We start from the raw sequence: 19,843 nt of genomic DNA, 5'->3' as shown, positions 1-19,843 counted from the left end.
TATGTCAATTCTGATTTCCCTAAGCTCTCCTGTAGAGATACAGAGCTTGCTTGGCAGTGCCTGTTTGCAGAGCTTCTGTGTTCATCGCTGCTGTTTGCTTCATGCCACTGCCCTCTCAGTTGTGCGGGCTGAGCGGCTGTGGCTGCCTGCTCTCAGTTGAGCTGCTGTGTCGGGCCAGTTTGCACAACTGCTCTGCAAGTACCATGTTGGTGTCACTGAGAAAGGTTCAGTGTATTGTAGGAGATGAGTCAGAGGAAGAGCAGAAAACAGAACCCTTTAAACTTGATTTCTTGCAAAAATTCTTACATTGTAAAAGTGAAGTCTCATTTTCAAAACATTGTTCTTGGTATTTCCTTATTATGGGAAGGGGCAGGATTTCCCGGTTGCCAGCCTGCATGAGTGACAAAGAGAAGGACTCAAGACAACTGCAGAAGACAGAGGGACCCACCCCTGATACGTGCTGGGAAAAGGACCCTAATCACCCCCAGAATGCTAAGGCACTTTTGTAGGTCAGCTCTGAAAGGAGATGTTGTTAGAAAGGCAAGTCTGTAGCAGCAGAGACCCTCAGTTTCCAATTCCCTGCGGAGAACTTGGATTCTTCTACAGTGAGTTTTGTAGAACCCAGCTTTTAGGGAGCAGTAGTGGGAGGTCAGCCTCATAAGGGGAACACAAGGTTTCAGATACCGATGCCCATGGAAAAATTTAGGCTCCTCAGTGTACATGTATACATGCAACTGTCAACTTGGTGATCACTGTCACCTAGATTAGACACTAGGAAGAAGTTCTTCACTGTGAGGGGGTGAGACACAGGCACAGGTTGCCCATAGAAGCTGTGGCTGCCCCATCCCTGGCAGTGTTCAAGGCCAGGTTGGATAGGGCTTGGAGGAACCTGGTCTAATGGAAGCTGCCCCTTCCTGTGCTGGGGGTGGGAACTAGATTATCTTTAAAGTACCTTCCAACCCAAACCATTCTGTGATTCTGTGATGATCATCTCCACAGTTCAATCCTATTACTATGGTTAGTGCTTCTTGTATGGACTTTTTCCCTTTTCCCCATCGTACTGTTCTGCCCGTCTCAGTATTTTTGCATACCTTCCCTTCAGCAATTTGTTTCCTACGTTTCCTGAATATGTGCCTGCATAAAATTATTTCAGATTATTTTGGATACCCTCTAAAGTTTTCTGCAGTGCTCATTAGGGTTTTGTGAAGGCAAAAGCCTTTGACAAAATGTAGGCTTTAGAAAATTGATTGTTTGTTTAGTTTTTTAGACTTGTTAAATGGGTTCAATGGGCACTGTGTGTCTTCAGGGTATACCGCTTGTGGAACCTGGCAGGAGAAAAAGGGGTTTGGCCAATTTGTTTGTGCCGATGTAATTTATTTAAACTGGGATCAGAAGGTTAACTCTTCTGAGTTTGGATTTGTAACTTTGGTCTCCCAACACGTACCCCATGTAGTACATGGCAGCAAATACACCCTTAAAAGAACAAAGATATTTTTGCTGTAGGAGGTGGCTCTACTGCAACAAAAGTAAAAAGTATATTCAAGAACAGCAACCTTGAATGTTAACCTTACTCTTTGACATTCATCAGCTTTCAAGATCATCTTAATAAGAATTTGAATTTTGGAATTTAGAGAAACAGGTCTTGACTTCTGCTAACTTTTTATACTTGCTTGCAATGTTACTCTGGTAATATTGTCTGAGATTGTTCCTTATGAGTTATGTTAATAATAAATGCATAAATACAGTACACAGTGAGCAGGTCTGCTTCTCTCAAGTCTTTTTGGAGTTGAAGCAATTAAATTGAGATAAAAAATATTTTTCAGGAATTGGCAGTGTAATTTCACATGATTTCTGAGCGTGGAGGCCCACCAGTAACTCAGCTGGACCTGAGTCCCTGTCATGTCACGGACCGGAATGGTCCTGCTGTCTCCTGCGCTTGTGTAGTCCTGCCTTCTGTAATAGCCCCTACTGCAGCTGCCATCCAGGTGAATGAACATGTTGATCTGATTTACCATCCAGTTGGTGGAACATCAAAATTTGTTTGAGGAGGGGCAAAAACATGTAAAAGGGGTTTTGGTCTGCAAATTGCTCTTGCTGGTGGCAGCACTATCTTGGGCTAACTTAAATGAATCATGAAGCTGTGCCTTTCTTGAAGGAAAATAGAGGCTTCAGATTCTGAAAGACTGCTTTTCTTTCTTAGTGACCTAATAACATTTCAGAGCCGTATGTCATATTTGAAACTATGGTGATTCAATTTAAAATATTGAACTGGAGGAGCTAATGTGACTTCCTTGAATGACGTAGTTGGTAAAGTGGTGAAGTGACGACCTTTATTTGATGTATCTTGCATCAGACACAACAGTAGACATGGGCTTTTTTGTCATTATTTTTTGCAAGAGGTTTCTTCGTGGTACCTGAATTTCCATCTCTGGTTAAATGTATGATTTATCTGCTATTTAAACAGAGATTGCCTTTCATTAAACTGCAAACAAACTGAATTGTAAGGCTTGAGTACTTGCTTACTGACAGATGAGAGGAACAGAATTGCACAGCTGCAAAACTTAAAAAATCTGAAAGACCAGTAAATGACAGAAAATGATTTGTCAGACTCATCTTCTGGTCTCCTATCTGCTGTGTTTGCTAATCCTTTGTTTCAAAATGTGTATATTATGTGTCTGGATAAAAACTACTGCCTGTTTGCAAGGAGGGGGGAACTTTGAAAAATTGTGATCCTGCTTACCAGGAAAACCCAGTGCCCCATATATGTGTCCCCAGAAAATGGATATGTTCAAGCCACTTGGTTGGAAATAGATGATCTTAAGGTCCTTTCGAATCCTAACCATTCTATGATTGTGTGATTAAATACTTGCAATGTGTCATTTACAAGGCTAGTGCTGAATCAGAAAGTCAAATGAAGAATATTTTCAAGCTAAATAAAAAGTTGTCATTCAGGAGAACATGGGGGAAAAGTAACCCTGAAGATGAGCTTCACGGAGCTGTTATAATTTAAAGATGCAAGGTCATTTAGTATTATTTCTGTCCTGTTCCCTTCAGTAATAACAGGAAATAAAAGAGCAGCTAAAATTATAAACATAGACTAATACAAGTTAAGATATATTTGATTAAATAAGAGATAATGTAGTACTATGTGTTTTTATGGCTCTTTAAAAAAGCCATACTTATTTGAGATTGTTCCCATTTCAAGTTTTTAAATAAATATTCATAACCCCAGCAGAATTCTGCCCGAGTGTACCTGTGGTAAGAACATGGAGAAAAGACTTTTGTAGTAATAAGGCAAAATACCCAGCTGCATTTGCTTTCTCTTCTCTCCTGTCTTATGCACTTGATTGTCTTAATAACAAGCTGCTGTGACTTACTTGAGGTATTGGTCTTCCCAATAGTTACAGTATCACAGTATCACAGTATGCTAGAGATTGGAAGGGACCTCGAAAGATCATCTAGTCCAATCCCCCTGCCGGAGCAGGAACACCTAGATAATGTTACACAGGAATGTGTCCAGGCGGGTTTTGAATGTCTCCAGGGAAGGAGACTCCACAACCTCCCTGGGCAGCCTGTTCCAGTGTTCCGTCACCCTCACTGAGAAGAAGTTGCTTCTCAAGTTTAAGTGGAACCTCTTGTGTTCCAGTTTGTACCCATTACCCCTTGTCCTATCATTGTTTGCCACTGAGTAGAGCCTGGCTCCATCCTCGTGACACTCCCCCTTTATATATTTATATACACTAATAAGGTCACCCCTCAGTCTCCTCTTCTCTAAACTACAGAGACCCAGCTCCCTCAGTCTTTCCTCATAAGGGAGATGTTCCACTCCCTTAATCATCTTCGTTGCCCTGTGCTAGACTCTCTCCAGCAGCTCCCTGTCCTTCTTGAACTGAGGGGCCCAGAACTGGACACAATATTCCATATGCGGTCTCACCAGGGCAGAGTAGAGGGGAAGGAGGACCTCTCTCGACCTACTAACCACCCCCCTTCTAATACACCCCAGGATGCCATTGGCCTTTTTGGCCACAAGGGCACAGTGTTGGCTCATGGGCATCCTGTCGTCCACTAGAACCCCCAGGTCCCTCTCCCCTACACTGCTCTCTAACAGGTCGTTCCCCAACCTATACTGGAACCTGGGGTTGTTCCTGCCCAGATGCAGGACTCTACATTTTCCCTTGTTATATTTCAAGTTATTCCCTGCCCAACTCTCCAGCCTGTCCAGGTCTCGCTGGATGGCAGCACAGCCTTCTGGCGTGTCAGCCACTCCTCCCAGCTTAGTGTCATCAGCAAACTTGCTGATAGTACACTCAATTCCCTCATCTAAATCGTTGATGAATATATTAAATAATACTGGTCCCAGTACTGACCCTTGAGGCACTCCACTAGTTACAGGCCTCCAACTAGACTCCGCCCCATAGACTACAACTCTCTGGCTTCTCTCCTTCAGCCAGCTCGCAGTCCACCTCACTACCTGATCATCCAGACCACACTTCCTCAATTTAGCTGTGAGGATGCTATGAGAGACTGTGTCAAATGCTTTGCTGAAGTCAAGGTAGACCACATCCACCGCTCTGCCATCATCCATCCACCGTGTTATTTCCTCATAAAAGGCTAAGAGATTGGTCAAGCATGACTTCCCCTTGGCAAAGCCATGTTGACTGCCCCTCATAACCCTCTTATCCTTGATATGCCTTAAGATGGCACCAAGGATAAGGTGTTCCATCACTTTCCCAGGGATGGAGGTGAGGCTGACCGGTCTATAGTTACCCGGGTCCTCCTTCTTGCCCTTTTTGAAGACTGGAGTGACATTTGCTTTCCTCCAGTCCTCAGGCACCTCTCCCATTTCCCAAGACTTGGTAAAGATGATGGAGAGTGGTCTAGCAATGACTTCCGCCAGTTCCCTCAGCACCTGCGGGTGCATCGCATCTGGACCCATGGATTTATGGATGTCCAGATTGCTCAACTGGTCTCTAACCCATTCCTCATCGACTAAGGCAAACCGCTCCATTGACCTGACTTCATCTGAGGTCTCAGGGGTACAGGGCTCTTCAGGACTGCCTGCAGCAGAGTAGACAGAGACAAAGAAGGCATTCAGTAACTCTGCCATCTCTGTATCTTCTGTCACCAGGGCACCCATCCCGTTCATCAGTGGGCCTACATTGCCTCTGGTGTTAGTTTTATCTGCCATGTATTTGAAAAAGCTCTTTTTGCTGTCCTTGACCCTTCTCGCCAGGTTTAATTCTAAGGAGGCCTTAGTCATCCTAGCTGCCTTCCTACATCCTCTAGCAGCAGCCTTATATTCCTCCCAAGTGGCCAGCCCCTCCTTCCACGACCTGTAAACTCTCCTCTTCCACTTGAGCATGCCCAGCAATTCCCTATTTAGCCACGCAGGTCTCCTGGCCCTCTTCCTTGACTTCCTACGTGTCGGGATGCTCCGATCTTGAGCTCGGAAAAAGCAATCCTTGAATGTCAACCAACTATCTTGGGCCCCTTTACCTTCAAGCAGCCTTGGCCATGGGATTTCCCCTAGCAATTGCTTGAAAAGTCCAAAGTTTACCCTGCTAAAGTCCAGGGTTGCAATTCTACTTGCTATTCTACTAGTCCTACCACACAAGATCCTGAATTCCACCATCTCGTGGTCGCTGCAACCAAGGCAGCTCTCAACCCTTACTGCTTCGACCAGATCCTCCTTGTTAGTGAGGATGAGATCCAGCAGCGCTCCTCTCCTGGTTGGCTCATCCACCATTTGCAGGGGGAAGTTATCATCCATACACTGGAGGAGCCTCCTGGACTGTGGCTGGGTTGCTGAGTGGTCCTTCCAGCAAACATCAGGGAAGTTAAAATCCCCCACGACGACCACGGCCTGTGACTGTGAGGCTGCTCTCAGCTGCCTGTAGAAGGCCTCGTCAACTTCCTCACCCTGATCTGGTGGTCTGTAACAGACACCCACAACAGTATCCCCCCTGCCAGCCTGCCCCTTAATTCTCACCCACAGACTCTCAACTCGCTCATCATCTGTCCCTGGACAGAACTCGGTGCATTGTAGTTGCTCCCGTACATAAAGAGCAACCCCACCACCCCTCCTGGCTGGCCTGTCTTTCCTGAAAAGGACATAGCCCTCCATGACTATATTCCAGTCATGTGAGCTGTCCCACCACGTCTCTGTAACTGCCACCAGATCATAGTCTCCTGACTTAACACAGGTTTCCAACTCCTCCTGCTTATTTCCCACTCTGCGCGCATTGGTGTACAGACATTCCAGGGAGCGAGCTGAGCACACCGATTTCACCCTAGGATTATAGGAGGCCTCCCAGTCTTCATCAATTCTGGAGTGCTGCCCCACTGGGGCAAGCCCAGCTACAACCCCATCCCCCTTCGAATCTAGTTTAAAGCTCTCTAAATGAGCCCTGCTAATTCATGCCCCAGCATCCTTTTGCCTCTGTGAGATAAGTTCTCTCAAACTTTTGGTCCAATAACTGTTTTGTTTATATCTTTAATTGTTAGACATAATGTGTGCCATAGACATGTGAGGTACTGTTAAATTAAAAGTAATTTGCTTTCAAGGAAGCTTGTTCTCGAATAAACAGGAACTTTTAATCTGTTTCCTGTAAACTTGCCCTTTGTTTTATTTGTCTTAATAAAAATATGTTAGCAGTTGGGAAACTCCTGGGTTGTTCATAGAAGGGATTGATAAAAGATTTTAAACAAAGTCTTCTGAGCATGGTAATTTTCCTGCTTCTCAAGTATCCGAATTAGGATTTGTTAAATGAGGTAAACCCCACAATTACAGCAGATGTGTTGGTCCATACGAGAAGTACGTATTAAAAAGTGTTTGCAAGATAAGAATCTTTCTGTGTTTTCTGTACCTGTTCTGTACCCTCTCTAGATAATCCCTGTAACTAGTTTGGTGGCCATGTGGTAGTCTGTGGGTCCCAGCTGGGTTTGGTAGGATTAAACTTTTATAGATGACTGTGCGTGTGTCCTGGTGGGAAAATTAAGGAACAAGTCTATCCAAAGCTCTTTCCTTTTTACATTTGTAAATTCCAGATACAGCATTTCATTGCCTGTGCTTTATTCAGTGCCTTTTTCTATTATTTCTGTTCCCTTACACCTTATTTTATTCCCTTATTTGTGCCTTTGCCTGGATTGCCTTTGTGCAGAATACCTACAAGGTTAACAGAAAAATTCTGACGAATTTGTGGTAATGTTTAGAATAGACTATTTGTGTTCCATGACCATTTGAAATGCATTACGCATCAGAAGCATACTCAGATTGCCTTGAAAAGTGCATATATGCTGGCATTTGTCAGTATAGGCTTGTGACACAGGTTGTGTGAGATGCTAAATACCTTTACTGGTTTTAAGATGGATTTTTATAAATCTGTGAAAGAATTAATAATGTGGGGTCTCTGTAGTAGGAAGGGGCTTATCTTATAGAGCAGAGGGATGTTGAACAAAAATACAGTGTTCTCTCGTGTTGGGTCCTTTCAATGTTTTGCTGACTCAACCTCTCACCACAGCAGGAGTTTCTGTTAGTGGGGGTTGCTTCTGTGGGAAGAGGTCTGATCTGAAGAGCTCTGCCAGGGTCAGTCTGACACAGCTATTACAGCAACATTGCTGCTTCCAGAGCTGCCTGTTCCTCAAGAGACTCTCTTCTCTGTCCAGTTTTCTCACAGTTCCTCACTTAAGTGCCGCATTCCATATTTATAGAGCACTGCTGTATCTACAGCTCTGTTTCTCCATGCACCAAATGAAGCATGCTTGCCTGAGCCACTGCTCACCTTGGGAAAAGGAGAAGTCTTAGTGGTGGTCTGCAGTAGAGGATGCCTTTTCAACGGGGCTTTGCATTCAGTAGATCCCAAGAGCTCCGTGGAGGTTTTGCCTATGCTGTGCCACAGCTGTTGCTTCTTTTGGTGAACTGATAAATTTAGAAGCTGTCCTGCAGGTGACCCGATGTGCATGTGAATTTTGCAGTCCACAATGTTCAGTGCTTTCTTGTCTTCCTGTGGCTGAGCACATTTAAGCATGCAGTGAGTGCACTCAGATTCAGGGAAGAGGAAAGGTTGGACTCTGGCATGTGTGCTTCTGCCTTTTGTCTGTCTGGCAAGAGAAACTGCCAAGAAAGTTTCACCTCAGGGATGAATTAATTGTATTATGAAACTTTTTCAGGACGTATGTTTCCCTTGGAATGAACTTTAACTGGCAAAGCAAGTGTGTTTTCAAGTAAAAGCTTGCAGCTATCTCTGTAAAAGCATGTGTGCTTTTTTACTGCCTGAGATTTATTAATTTTTTAATAATGGTTATCCTTTAAGACTGCATTTGCACACATTACTGCCTGTGACTCCATGTGACGGCATTAAAAAGTCAAATAACTGTCACTTCCTACATTTCCTTTTTTGTTAGTATCAAGTTACATTCCAGTTATCAATAAACCTACTTCTTGCTCAGATCATAAATTTCATTTTTCAATAAATGTGATGGAAAAAACTTACTTATGCCCATATAAATGATGATTCTAGTGAAAAAAGAAACCTGTTCGCTTTCCTGTGTGGGGAAATAATTTTATGGCACATGTCAGATTTTGAATCTTTGAGATTTTAATGCAACTCATTGGAAAAGATTTAATTCTTCATGCAGTATGGACAGTAGTGGTCTCCTCTGCCTAGAGGAGAGCAGTAATTCTAACCACCTTTTTCAGAAGACCCTTCTATGAAGTCTGTAGTAAGGACACTAAGCTTCAGATATCCTTGAACCTTTTCATAGTGTGTTTGTGGATTTGCAGGATTATATTGACAACCAAATGAGATAAATGGACATCAACAGGTACATTTATTTACTGAAGAAAGACTGCATAGGCTGGGGTTGTCAGAAATCTTCTGGGTATTTATAAGCTCTACACTGGTGACTTTGGCTTTGGCTTCGCTTACATGTGCTGTTTCAATAAACATCTCAAACATTTAGACTGTCTTACACATTGTCAAGCAAATGTGAAGGTATGCCTTGGGGGATGGATGTGGAACTGTTTCCAGGCAAAGCCCTTAAGCAGTGGAAACAGGGCAGGAGATCTGTGTTCATCCTCAACATCATGTCTGCAGATAAGTAAAGGTAAATGCTGGAAGCATGTAGGGAAGGAGAGGTTGGTGGATTTTCAGAGGTACTGTTGTAAATTGTCTTCTTTTTTTCCTCAAGTCTGTGATATTGGAAACTTAAAAGGAACTGGAAGATGCTGCGTTTCAGAGAAGCAAGCACATCAGCTGTGGAGAAGTATTTTGACTGTACATGCAGGAATGTCTTCCTGAGTTTAGACGTGGGAAAGACAGGAGCTGGAGTATGTTCTGTTTGCAGGTGTGTCTCAAGCTTGTTGTGTGTACCAGCTCCCAACCTTATACACTTCTTGCTGTTACCATGTTGAAAATTGGTGAACCCTGTTTTATAGGTTTCCTTTAACCTCTGAGATCATAGACTGATTGATTCAGGGTTGAAGGGATAGCAGTATGTCATATAGTCTTCCTTCATGCTGAAAGAAGGGTGAGCACTCAGTCCAAACCATGTTGCTTGGAACTCTGTCCGCTCAGGTCTTGAAAGTTTTCATGGGTGAAGATTCCACAGCTTATCTGGAACAGCTCATGTGGACGACCTGTTCCAATGCATAAGTATCCTTAAGACTATTTCAAGTCTCAGTTTACTCAGTCTTTCTTGGGAGACTGTCCTTCAAATCATTCTTACCTTAGCAACATGAAGGTCAGGCAATTGCAACCTGCTCATTGTCTAGATAAAATGGTGTTAAAGACTCCCTTGGAATCTTTTCTTTGTGTGGTGTCAGACCTTCATCCAGCTGTCAGTCTGCTGTTCATCCCAAAGCTTTTCCTTGCACTTCCCATACTGCAGTGCACTTCATTAGCTGCTGTTGTAGGCAAAGCTTTTAAAATGCGGAGCTGTAGTTGTATCATCAGAGATGATCCAAACGCATCCTGCCGAATTATTAGGTGGTGACTGTAAACAACACAGCATACTCTTATCAGGGTAATTTAGTAACTACTGTATGTCACGTTCGTTCTTCTGTTGCATTTTTAGTGCATTTTTCATCGTATATTTAAATTGGTTCTTGGTGGTATTTCTGTTGGCTTATTCTGTTTAGTGAAGTACTTATCTATCCTGCTTCAGCTAATGTAGGAAAAGATAACAAAAGGTCCTTACACTGATGAATGCTGCTGTTTCCATGCATAATTAATGTGTGTTTTTACAGTATACCACGTTCTGAATACTGTTGTTTATTTTCTTCAAAACAGGTAGCTTTAAAGCATCTTTGCCAAAATATTCCTAATTTCTTTGTTATCTGAAAGTTGCAAGCCTCGATAATCTGAAAATGGTGTTTCCCCATTTAATGCAGTCAAAAGAGAGATTGAGGGATAGGTAACACAGATTTTTATTTATTTGTGCTTCAAAAATCTGCACAAAAAATCACTACTAGTGTAAGCTTTAAACTCCAGCCCTCTTCTGGAATCTTACTGCCAACTGCAGAGCTTCATCTATTTCCTGTCTTAATATTTCTGCTCTGGAAAACAGTTTCACATTAATCTTGAAGTGAACATAGAACCCTTGTCTCTGTTATCAGCGGGGCATTTTTCAGGTTGCTGTCAGTCAGGACTTGGGAAGGACCACACTGCTGCAGGGTCAGTTTGGTATTATTCTGTCACTTTCCTGGGACCTACAGTGGCACGTAAGACAACATGTGCTGGAGCAAGGTTGGGCACGTGAATCTTAATGACTTGTGCTTTAGCACAGGCCATGCCACTGAAGTGGTTTTACCATGTTCTTCATTCCTGTGGCCTTCAGGAAGGCATTTTAGTGTATACATATCAATAGACCCAAACTGTTACATCCTCTGAAAAGTTGTGGTACTTGGCCTGCAACTGCCTGGTTACGTCTGCGCATGCTACTTCTTGGGAGACACTGGGCTGGGGCTTGAAAGTAAGTGTTGGTAGACCCAAGCTGCTTTAGCTGTTTGGATACATCTGTTGTACCACTGGGGGCATGTTCTGTAGCATTGTTACTGTCTGGGATTTTCCACTACCCAGGATACCTTCATTCTCTCATTATATAGGGTAATGGAGAGTTGATTGTATTTAGATCTTATTTATGGAACATTCTAAGGATGTTTGGGATAGGTGAATGTGATAGGTGAGTAGCAAGTCCTTGATACTGATTTGTTATGTAGAGGCCCAAGCAAGTACAATACAGTAGATAAAGTTTAGGGGTCAGTTGTGTATATGAGAACTAAAGAGTGTTTATGGTACAGCTGGGAGATAGGTGAAGGTGACTTGGGGTTGTTGTTGTTTTTTGTTTGGTTTCGGTTTTTTGAATAGAAAAAGAAGCATTGCAACACCAGTTGATTGAGTTGAAGAGGAAGATGAGGAATCCAGGGCTTGGGGGCAAGAGAAAAAAAAAAAATTGCTGTCATCTAAACTTCAGAAAGCATTCCCTTATTTTATGTATTACAAATGTAATTCCTTTGTGAATAAAGTACCCTGTTTCTGTATCATAGCTTTTCATTTGCAGATAGATCCTTAATATATATGGCATTTAAAGATGAGTGACAGTGAATAATTTGACGAAATACTTTGTAGGAGGTTGTTTGTTCATTTAAATGTCTTAATGCAGTTCAATGATTGTTTCAGAGATCTTGGCACAAGATTTTGAATTAATGTTTACATATTTGCCCTGAGCTGAACTGTGAGGGGCTTTTATTACTGAGATTAACAGGTGAATGTTTTGTTATAAACTGCTTAAAGTGTAAATCTGCTGAAAGTCAAAGCCACCTGTCTCAAACAAGCAAACAATATACTTTTATTTACCCATTAACCCAAATTAAAATAGATCAGGCAGGTAAAGGGTTTACTGGATGAAGAGTAGAATAGTGTGCTGTTAATTGCTAGCAAGTAATAATAGGAAAAGAAGGATGTCCTAACAGCCTTCTGATTTCACAAATTACATTGTAAGCATGAACAGTTCTGTTGATTGCTTTCTTTGAGGCCCAGATTGTAAATAGTCACTTAATAGAATCTTTAGGGTAGATGAGTCTTACTACGTTAAGTATCGGAATATCACATTGCACTTCTTTTCTGTTAGATCCTCAGGTTTTATTTTGCCTTTCATTTTACCTTGTTACAGTCCTAATTCATTAATCTGTCTGCAACTGTTAAGCATTAGTTATTAAGCATTAGTTAAATTTATGCTCTGCAGAGCTGTCATGTGGTTCTAAGCAAGAAATGAGAATGATGCAGATGTTGGATATTTTGAAGACAAAGTTTGGTAGGTTAGGAGGAGATGAAGTAAAATATCTGGCATAGTCTCTAAACTACAGAGGCATAATATTTAATATAAACCATACCAGTGATTTTGCATTCATAATACTTGAAGTAACAAGCAGTATTCTCTGCCATGACAGGCATTTGCATCATGGGAGAATGCAGGTTATAATGGTAGGGTGTCAAGCTCTTGATAAATGTTTACTGTTGATGCAGAAATGACACTATGAAGTTGGGGCTGGTGGAAAGTACCTCCATGCTGAGGCTATTACACGTTATAATGTTTCATGTATCATATGACCTCAGTAAAGGTGAAAAGAGTAACTAACTGAATGATGAATGTCACATCTGACCCAGAGAAAAGGAGTACATCAGTGTACTTGGTTGCATCCTCATGGGTTAATAGTTGAGAGGACTCTCTTAATTTCCTCAATTCCTTACACCTGAAAGCTCATTTTGTTTGTTTGGGTTTTTTTAATCCAATAAAAAATGAATTCATTTACTGTTTATGAATCAGCTAAGTGGTATGGAATTGTGTTTGACATGTGGGTTTCTAAAAACAAAATACTTTATTGCTGTTTAGCAATGGGTTGTTTTATTTGATATTTGAAAGGGTAGGAATAATTTTCCTGTCATCTCTTGCCTCTAGCAATATAGTTCATTAAGTTCACTGGTTCATTAATTATCTTCTATTCTAAAACATTCTTTGATATATAGTTCTGACCAGACTAATGTTGACTTTTTAATTTTGTGGAAGGATTAGATTAAGAATTTTTTTGTTGATTGATTGTTAGGCTAGTACACAGTTGCATCAGTTGCTAGCAAAGTTCGGGATGGTCAGCTTTAGTTGGTGTGTTAGAAGTCAAAATCAGAAAACCATCAGAAAATGGATTAGAGTAGTTTGCATTTGGATAATGGCAATGATGATGAACTGTAAGACTATGAGTGGGTGTACACATACTCACAAGGGTATTTAACAGTCTGTATTGAATTCACATGGTCCATTCACTTAAGATCATGTGTTTGCCTAAAAAGGTGTTTTAGTCTTCCTGGTCTCTACTTGTGAATGTTGTTGCTTCTTCCCTTTCGTTGGTGTGTTTGTGGAGCGTGTGGTAGGTCACTTCAGCTCACTGAGGAGCTAAAGCTAACGCCTTCAAACAAAAATAAATGGTCCGAAAGGGGATGAGATGGATGGAATGTGTCCTCTAAGTGTATTTATGGGTACTTGTGTTATGTAAAGACTACCATAAAATCAATGTGGGGGGCAATTAGGGTTTTCATAGATGAAAATCAAAGTTAGAAACAGTATGGAGCTGAATAAAATTGGAAACTGTTTAAAGATGGGGGCTGAGACCCAAAATACTTTTGTGTTTGTTTTTTGATCTTAGGCTTTAAGTATGCAGTTTGTGCCTTTGGTAGCAAGTATTGTCACATTTTGCATAGCGTTAACCTTTATTTGCACTTTTTAGTACCCAGTGGCCGCAAGCAATGTAGAGAGTGTCTGGTAAGTGGTGTCTGTTGTACGGATCCTGGAGGGGTAAATGGGGGTATGTTGCAGTTTCACAAATAGATCCTCCAGCAGCAGAACTGACTATAGCAGCCCTGTAGATGTGCTATGTGATAGATCCTTCTGAGATGGTTGTGGTGTAGCTGACAATCCTGATTTTTCATTCATATCAGTTCTTCAGTGTAGTTTACCATGTGTCTTATCAGTTATTTGCCCCAACAATGCGGGAAGTGGTCAGACTAGCCCTGTGTGGAGGTTTCCTTCTTTTATTCATATGTTTGGCTGCTGCTCTGGTTAAGGGTTAACAAAAAACCCAACAGGATGAAGAGTCAAAATAAGACAGTTTTAAGTGTGGTAGACTTCCTTGCCTTGTTCTTCCTTTGCACTCCCTGATCCTGCCTTTGTCATTCTGTGTATCTGTATGTGGTTAATGAGATGTCTGTGCCACATGTGTTACAAATCAGTGTCTTTTGCTTTAGTTTTTACCAGATTCGTTCATCTATGAAAATTCCTCCAAGAATTCCACACAAATTAGAAGCTAGCTTGTTACATGCAGCTGGTAAGTGCAAAGTCTTCTAGTAAATGATGTCATTGTTTTGCCTTGCTAATTAAGAGAGTGCTTTTTGTCTTACATTGTGGTAATATAAAAGTGGTTTGGTTTAGTTTTTTTTTTTTTTATTAACACAGTAGAAAGATAAATTGTTTTATGATGTCCTGCTGAAAAGCTAGCCTGTGCTTAGCAGTGAGACTTAAATGTTCATTACAGAATTTGTATTACTGTTTTTCCTCTGTCAATTCTCTTTGCTGGTAGCAAAACATGTTAATTCCTTTATATTAGTGTCTTGTGACTCACACTGATCTGCTCAGCCTTTTCCATGTTTCAGGATAAGATGATGAAGGGCAGATCTCATTTAAGTAGCTATCTCAGAGTAATGGAGACCTTCAGGTACAGACTCTTATGCAGGTTTCCAAGCCCATTCTTTCTGAAAAGAAGACTGAAAGGATCCATTGTTGCTGTTTTGAGACTTGCTCTGTTGGTTTCTGGTGTCAAAGCTGAAAAATGGTTTAACCTCCTGAACAGAATTACCCACTCCTTCTTCTGTTTCCTTTTTTAACCTGGCACTCACTTTTGGTTTCTTTGTCCCGGCAAACTGAGCCCAGAGGAACCTGTTAATGCTCTCCTAATTCTGTGAAGCCCATACCTCAGCCTGGTGCAAAAAAAAAAACCAAACTGAATTTTCAAATGTTAGGCAAAATTCTTGGAATTTCAAGGAAGAAAAACCTACTGCAGTCTGAGAAAATGTGATAAGAGATTGTAATTGATTGGAGGCTGTTTTAAAAGTAAATCTGAGTTGAGCACCAAGGTAGATAGGAGTTCTAGTCAAGCTTCCCGAGTATTTCTTGGATTTTTGTGAAATAAATAATTCTTATGAACCAGGATTACTCCAAAAACGAAGTTTAGTGTGGTTTAGGGAATTTAGCTCTGCTAAACTGATCCTTTAGTAAAACACACCTTTTTTTTTTATTAATGATTCTTAATGATATGTCTAATATTTCATGGTATATTTTAGAATGGACTTCAGGTTTAGCTTTTTGGGATTTTGGTTTTGGTTTGTTTTGTTTTTTTTTTATTCAGAAAGCTTCAGTCTTGTTAGTAAATTGTGGCATGTGTTAGCCTTTCTGTCTCTTACTAGGCATAAAGGATGTAAACATTAAGACTGCAGTTTGATGTGAGTTTAGGTCAGCAGTGCTGTCAAAAACTAAATCAGGCTGTGACTCCCCCTGCCCATTTCTTACCTTCATACAGCTCTGTGACTTCAAAAAGTAGTTCAGCCTTGTTGACTTCACATTTGTGAGGCCTTGCTCCCCACACAGATGTGGCTGAGCCTGTTCCTGGTGTCAGCATTTCCTCTTTAACTCCTCTCTCACTTCTGAGGATGCTGTTTCACGTTACACTAAAGTCAGCAGAACTGAGGGCTGTAATTCAGAGTTGGATGCTGCATAGGAAGTGGGACCCCAGCCATATGTTTCCATTACTTCTTTTGTATCAGACTGGAGTGGCAGATCCCTTCTGCTGATGCTGTGCGGCTATATCAGGTTACGTATCATGTGAAACCATACCCGCTCTGCCCTTCACCTGTAACAGATTACATGGATGGATACAAGCTAAAAGTGGCATTATATAGAGAGGAATTACACATCAGTGATTAAGCCTTTGTAAGCATTTTGTCCAGAACACCTAAATTGATGATATGTGTGGAAGTACTTAAACAAAACCCCGTATTTTACTTGTTTCTAGTTTCTGAAGGGAAGTTGAACTAAGTTATTGTAAAGATTAATTATAGGCTGAGAATGTTTGCCAGGTGCAGTGATTTTATATCAGAGACCTCTAGGTCCCAAATCTGTAAAGGACAAACTTTGCAGGTTTTTATTTTCTTTTGTGGATTCCTTTGGAATAATTTATTAAGTAGAATCAAAAGAATCGATTCTACCCCCACAAAACACCCCCACCACCACCCCACCACCCCCCCCCCCAAAAAAAAACAACAAAACAACAAATCACAAAACCAAAAAAAAACCGGGGGAAAAAAAAACAAAACAAAAAAAGACTTTGGGTTCTGTAAGAGGTTGATGTTATTGAGCCTGCTTGTAGATGAGTAATAAGAATGTGTCAGTATTTCTGTTACTTCTGTTCTATCCTCTTTATGTGTTGTTTCAAAGGAATAGTGCCCATCATTTAATTTCCTGTCTGATAACCCGTTGCTATTAAGCTAAATACTTCCTCAGTAACTGTTTTAAACCATTCCCTTTCTTATTTCTTCTACAAGTCTTTTAACCTTTTCTTGGCATAGGATTCCCTAACAATTTATCACACTTTTGTGAACTCTTTGTGATGAGCAGCCCCTGGACTGAAAGCAGAAGTGTCAAATTGAATGAGAAATGTTAAGGTGATACACTTAGAACTGGTCTGGCTAGAGTAGTATCCAAAGATCTGGAAGGAAAGAACAAACCACCTTTGTTCTTCATAATTCAGTGGAGTGATATGTCATTTAACCTCTCTGCCTCATCTGTAGGTAATTAAGAGTTCTCAGTGAGGTTAAACTTTTCAAAATCAACGTGAATACTGGATGAAACAAGACAGATTTCAAGATTTTTATTACAATTTTTGATGCCTAGAATGTTTTACTCCAACTTGGAGTAAAGATGAAATTCTTCAGAACTTATATTAAAATCGAATTATGTTAAAAATATCAATACAGTGTTTGTTTGAAACAAAATGCACTCCTTCAAACTCCAGCAGTAGCTGACCAAGATGGAAACTACTGATATTGTGGGTGTTAAACAGTAGTCATGAAACTGGTAGGAATGATATTTCAACTTATTAGCCTCTCTGGGTTTCCAGATTCTAGTCCAGTTATATTAATACTTGTTTCTCTTCTTTTCAGGCACAGATCTTGCCTTTCCTGCTTCAGTCCATGAAAATATAGTTTGCAGTAAAACATTTCAGATTCTTTACAAAAATGAGGAAGTTTCTGTGAATGATGTGATGATTTTCAAAGTAAAAATGCTGTTAGATGAGAGGAAGGTAATCTGCTGTTCAACTTTACTATATTCAGCTCATTAAGTCTTCGTTATGTACAGTTTGGTCTAGTATAAATAAGGCATCTGAAAACATTTCATGCTTCTACAATTTCTTTTTAGATTGAGGAGTCTCTTAATGAGATGAATTTTCTACTAACATTAGATCTGCACTTCACAGATACAGACTATTCGTAAGTTTAAATATAGAAGATTTCATTAAATCAACAGTATATGTAAACTTGTTAAACTGATTAAATCTGTATTACATGTAGATATAGTATGTTCATATTAGACATACATGAGGGTAAAAAAGAAACCCAGTACTGAAGTCTGTTAAGATTTCATAACTGATGTGTCTCTTTCTGATTTTTTATTTTAATTTGCTTTTCCTGGGGGTGATATCATTGCATTCCAAAGTATAGACCTGTGCTGAATTGCTGTCTGCATCAGATATTAAGGACTTGCTCTTTAAATATGATCATTCTGATTGTATGTTGTTCTGTTTGAATTTCTCTTTAGACCAGATGACCTGAGCACACTACAACCAATTAGTAGCCGAACTTTAAAGTTGCACTTTAACTTGCACCGGGGCCTTCATCATTACATCAATGTTATGTTTGATTACTTCCACCTTTCTGTCATATCGGTTATAGTCCATGCTTCTTTGGTTGCCCTGCATCAGCCATTGATAAGGTAATCTATTATTAATAAAATGCAGATAAATTATTAAATGTCCAAATAGAAATGTTACAAAATTAGAATATAAGGAGTTAAATTCATGGCAAATACGGTTTTCTTAATGATGATTTTGGAGCTCAGGGCCCAGACAGATGAGAAACTTCTTGTTTTCATGGACAAATTTTGAGTTTGCTTTTGTTAGGAATTAGAGTATATAGTGCAGAAGAGAGATACCCAAGACCAGGGAAGAGGAGGAATGTGCAAGTATATGTATTTCTACATGTATATTTGTAGGTCTAAATATTTAACATTTTCTTAAGCAGGAAGATCTGTTGCTCTCTCTAGTTAGTAACTGAAATAGGTGCCATTTAATACAAATAGGGTGGTTTCTGTTAGCTGTCTTCACAGTTTTCAGTTACTATTGTAATGGCAGCTATGTTGGCAAATGCTGCGTTTACTGCTTCCTAAAGGAAAGGGGAGAATTTCATTTTCGTTTTAAAAAAGCTCTTGCCTAATTTTTACTGAAGCCTGTTTATTTCATTGACTTTTGTCACCCTTCGCAATCTCTGTTCACTTCTCTGTCTCAAAAGTGTGAAAAAGGGCCATGCAGTCAGCCACACATAGGAAGTGTTCTTGGAACAGCTTTTTCTTTAACATATCTATCTTTGTCTTCTTTCACAGCCTTCAAATACTACATGTTACTCCCCTCAAGTTTCTTCCTATTCAAATTCTGTTTGTGCCGTAAATGTCCAAACTTTTAGCTTAAAGTATTCCTGCTGCTTATCCCTGTCTTTGCATCGTGGAAAGCTGTGTCTTTATGTGCGTTAGACAGTTGGCCTGTGCAATAGGACTGTGCTGGTTTGGAGGATGCAACTGGAATTTTTTCTTGTTTGACTATTTTTCCCCCTCCAAGTTGGATTGTTGTGGTAATGGGTTTTAGGAACGGTTATATGAGAACTGAACTGGCACATCTGAAGGGATGGTGTGGCATTATTTGGGAGAGGAACAGTTAATGAGGTGGGAATTATCTTAAGCTAGTATTGTCGCTGAACATGTCCATCTAATAAAATAATGCACTTAAAGTAGCAGCATGTGTGTAAAGTAAAAATTTTCACACTGTACCACAAGTAAAATTCAGGCATTTCACTTGTATTCGTCCTATAGCTGTGGAGTCGATCTTTACTACATTGTTAGAAAGCAAAAACCAGGTTTCATTACTGATTCTCAGTCAGAAATGTATTTGTCCCTCCTGATGTTTTAAAAGGTTGCAGAAAATCAAAGCATTTTCATACATTTTTCTCCTCTGTTTCTGGCTTTTCAAGTTACGATACAATTACGCCATTTAATTTTAAACCTGAACTTGATGCAACTTGTGTAGGGAGATAATGGAACAAAACAGCAACTTTCATGCTGTTTTTGTTATCTTTAGGGCAGAATGTTACTGCTGGCCACAAAATTATTTTAAGGATCTGAGTTGTCCTTAAAATCTGTCTGGAGGGGGAGAGGAAGAAACCTTCAAATTTAGTGTTTTATTTCAGCTGGGCTACCCCATATCCAGCTCACTTTTCTGGAGCAATTCTTTTTGAAAAACCTGAACATAGCAGACTTCACTCTCTTTCATCCTTTGGGCTTTTCTGGGGTGACAGTTTGCTCTTCTGTTTGGGTCACACATTACTGGCACCCCTTCCTTTTATAGGGGTTCATTTTTTGAGTATTTTCTTTTTCAGGGTACCATCCACATTCACCTCATCCTGGCAACAACCAGTAT

General features: G+C 40.4%; 1 protein-coding gene across 6 annotated transcripts in view; it reads left to right on the top strand.

The window, feature by feature from the left end:
• Positions 1-19,843, top strand: part of FAM135A (family with sequence similarity 135 member A) — a 93,882-nt gene that overhangs the window by 32,373 nt on the left and 41,666 nt on the right. For 4 of the 6 annotated variants that reach the window (XM_061460512.1, XM_061460511.1, XM_061460513.1 and 1 more), the window contains 4 exons: positions 14,295-14,374; positions 17,262-17,401; positions 17,518-17,588; positions 17,917-18,090. In XM_061460512.1, coding sequence (XP_061316496.1) covers positions 14,295-14,374; positions 17,262-17,401; positions 17,518-17,588; positions 17,917-18,090 — 465 coding nt within the window. Of the gene's footprint in view, positions 1-14,294; positions 14,375-17,261; positions 17,402-17,517; positions 17,589-17,916; positions 18,091-19,843 lie in introns of those variants that run through there. The other 2 variants (XM_061460515.1, XM_061460514.1) reach the window with 2 other exon arrangements.

The sequence above is a fragment of the Pezoporus flaviventris genome, unplaced genomic scaffold (assembly GCF_033815535.1).
Source record: "Pezoporus flaviventris isolate CSIRO_AGI_PZ_B2104156 unplaced genomic scaffold, CSIRO_AGI_Pfla_v1 ptg000031l, whole genome shotgun sequence".
NCBI lineage: Eukaryota > Metazoa > Chordata > Aves > Psittaciformes > Psittacidae > Pezoporus > Pezoporus flaviventris.
The sequence above is the reverse complement of the archived record's forward strand: the minus strand, read 5'-3'. Positions and strand labels throughout refer to the sequence as shown.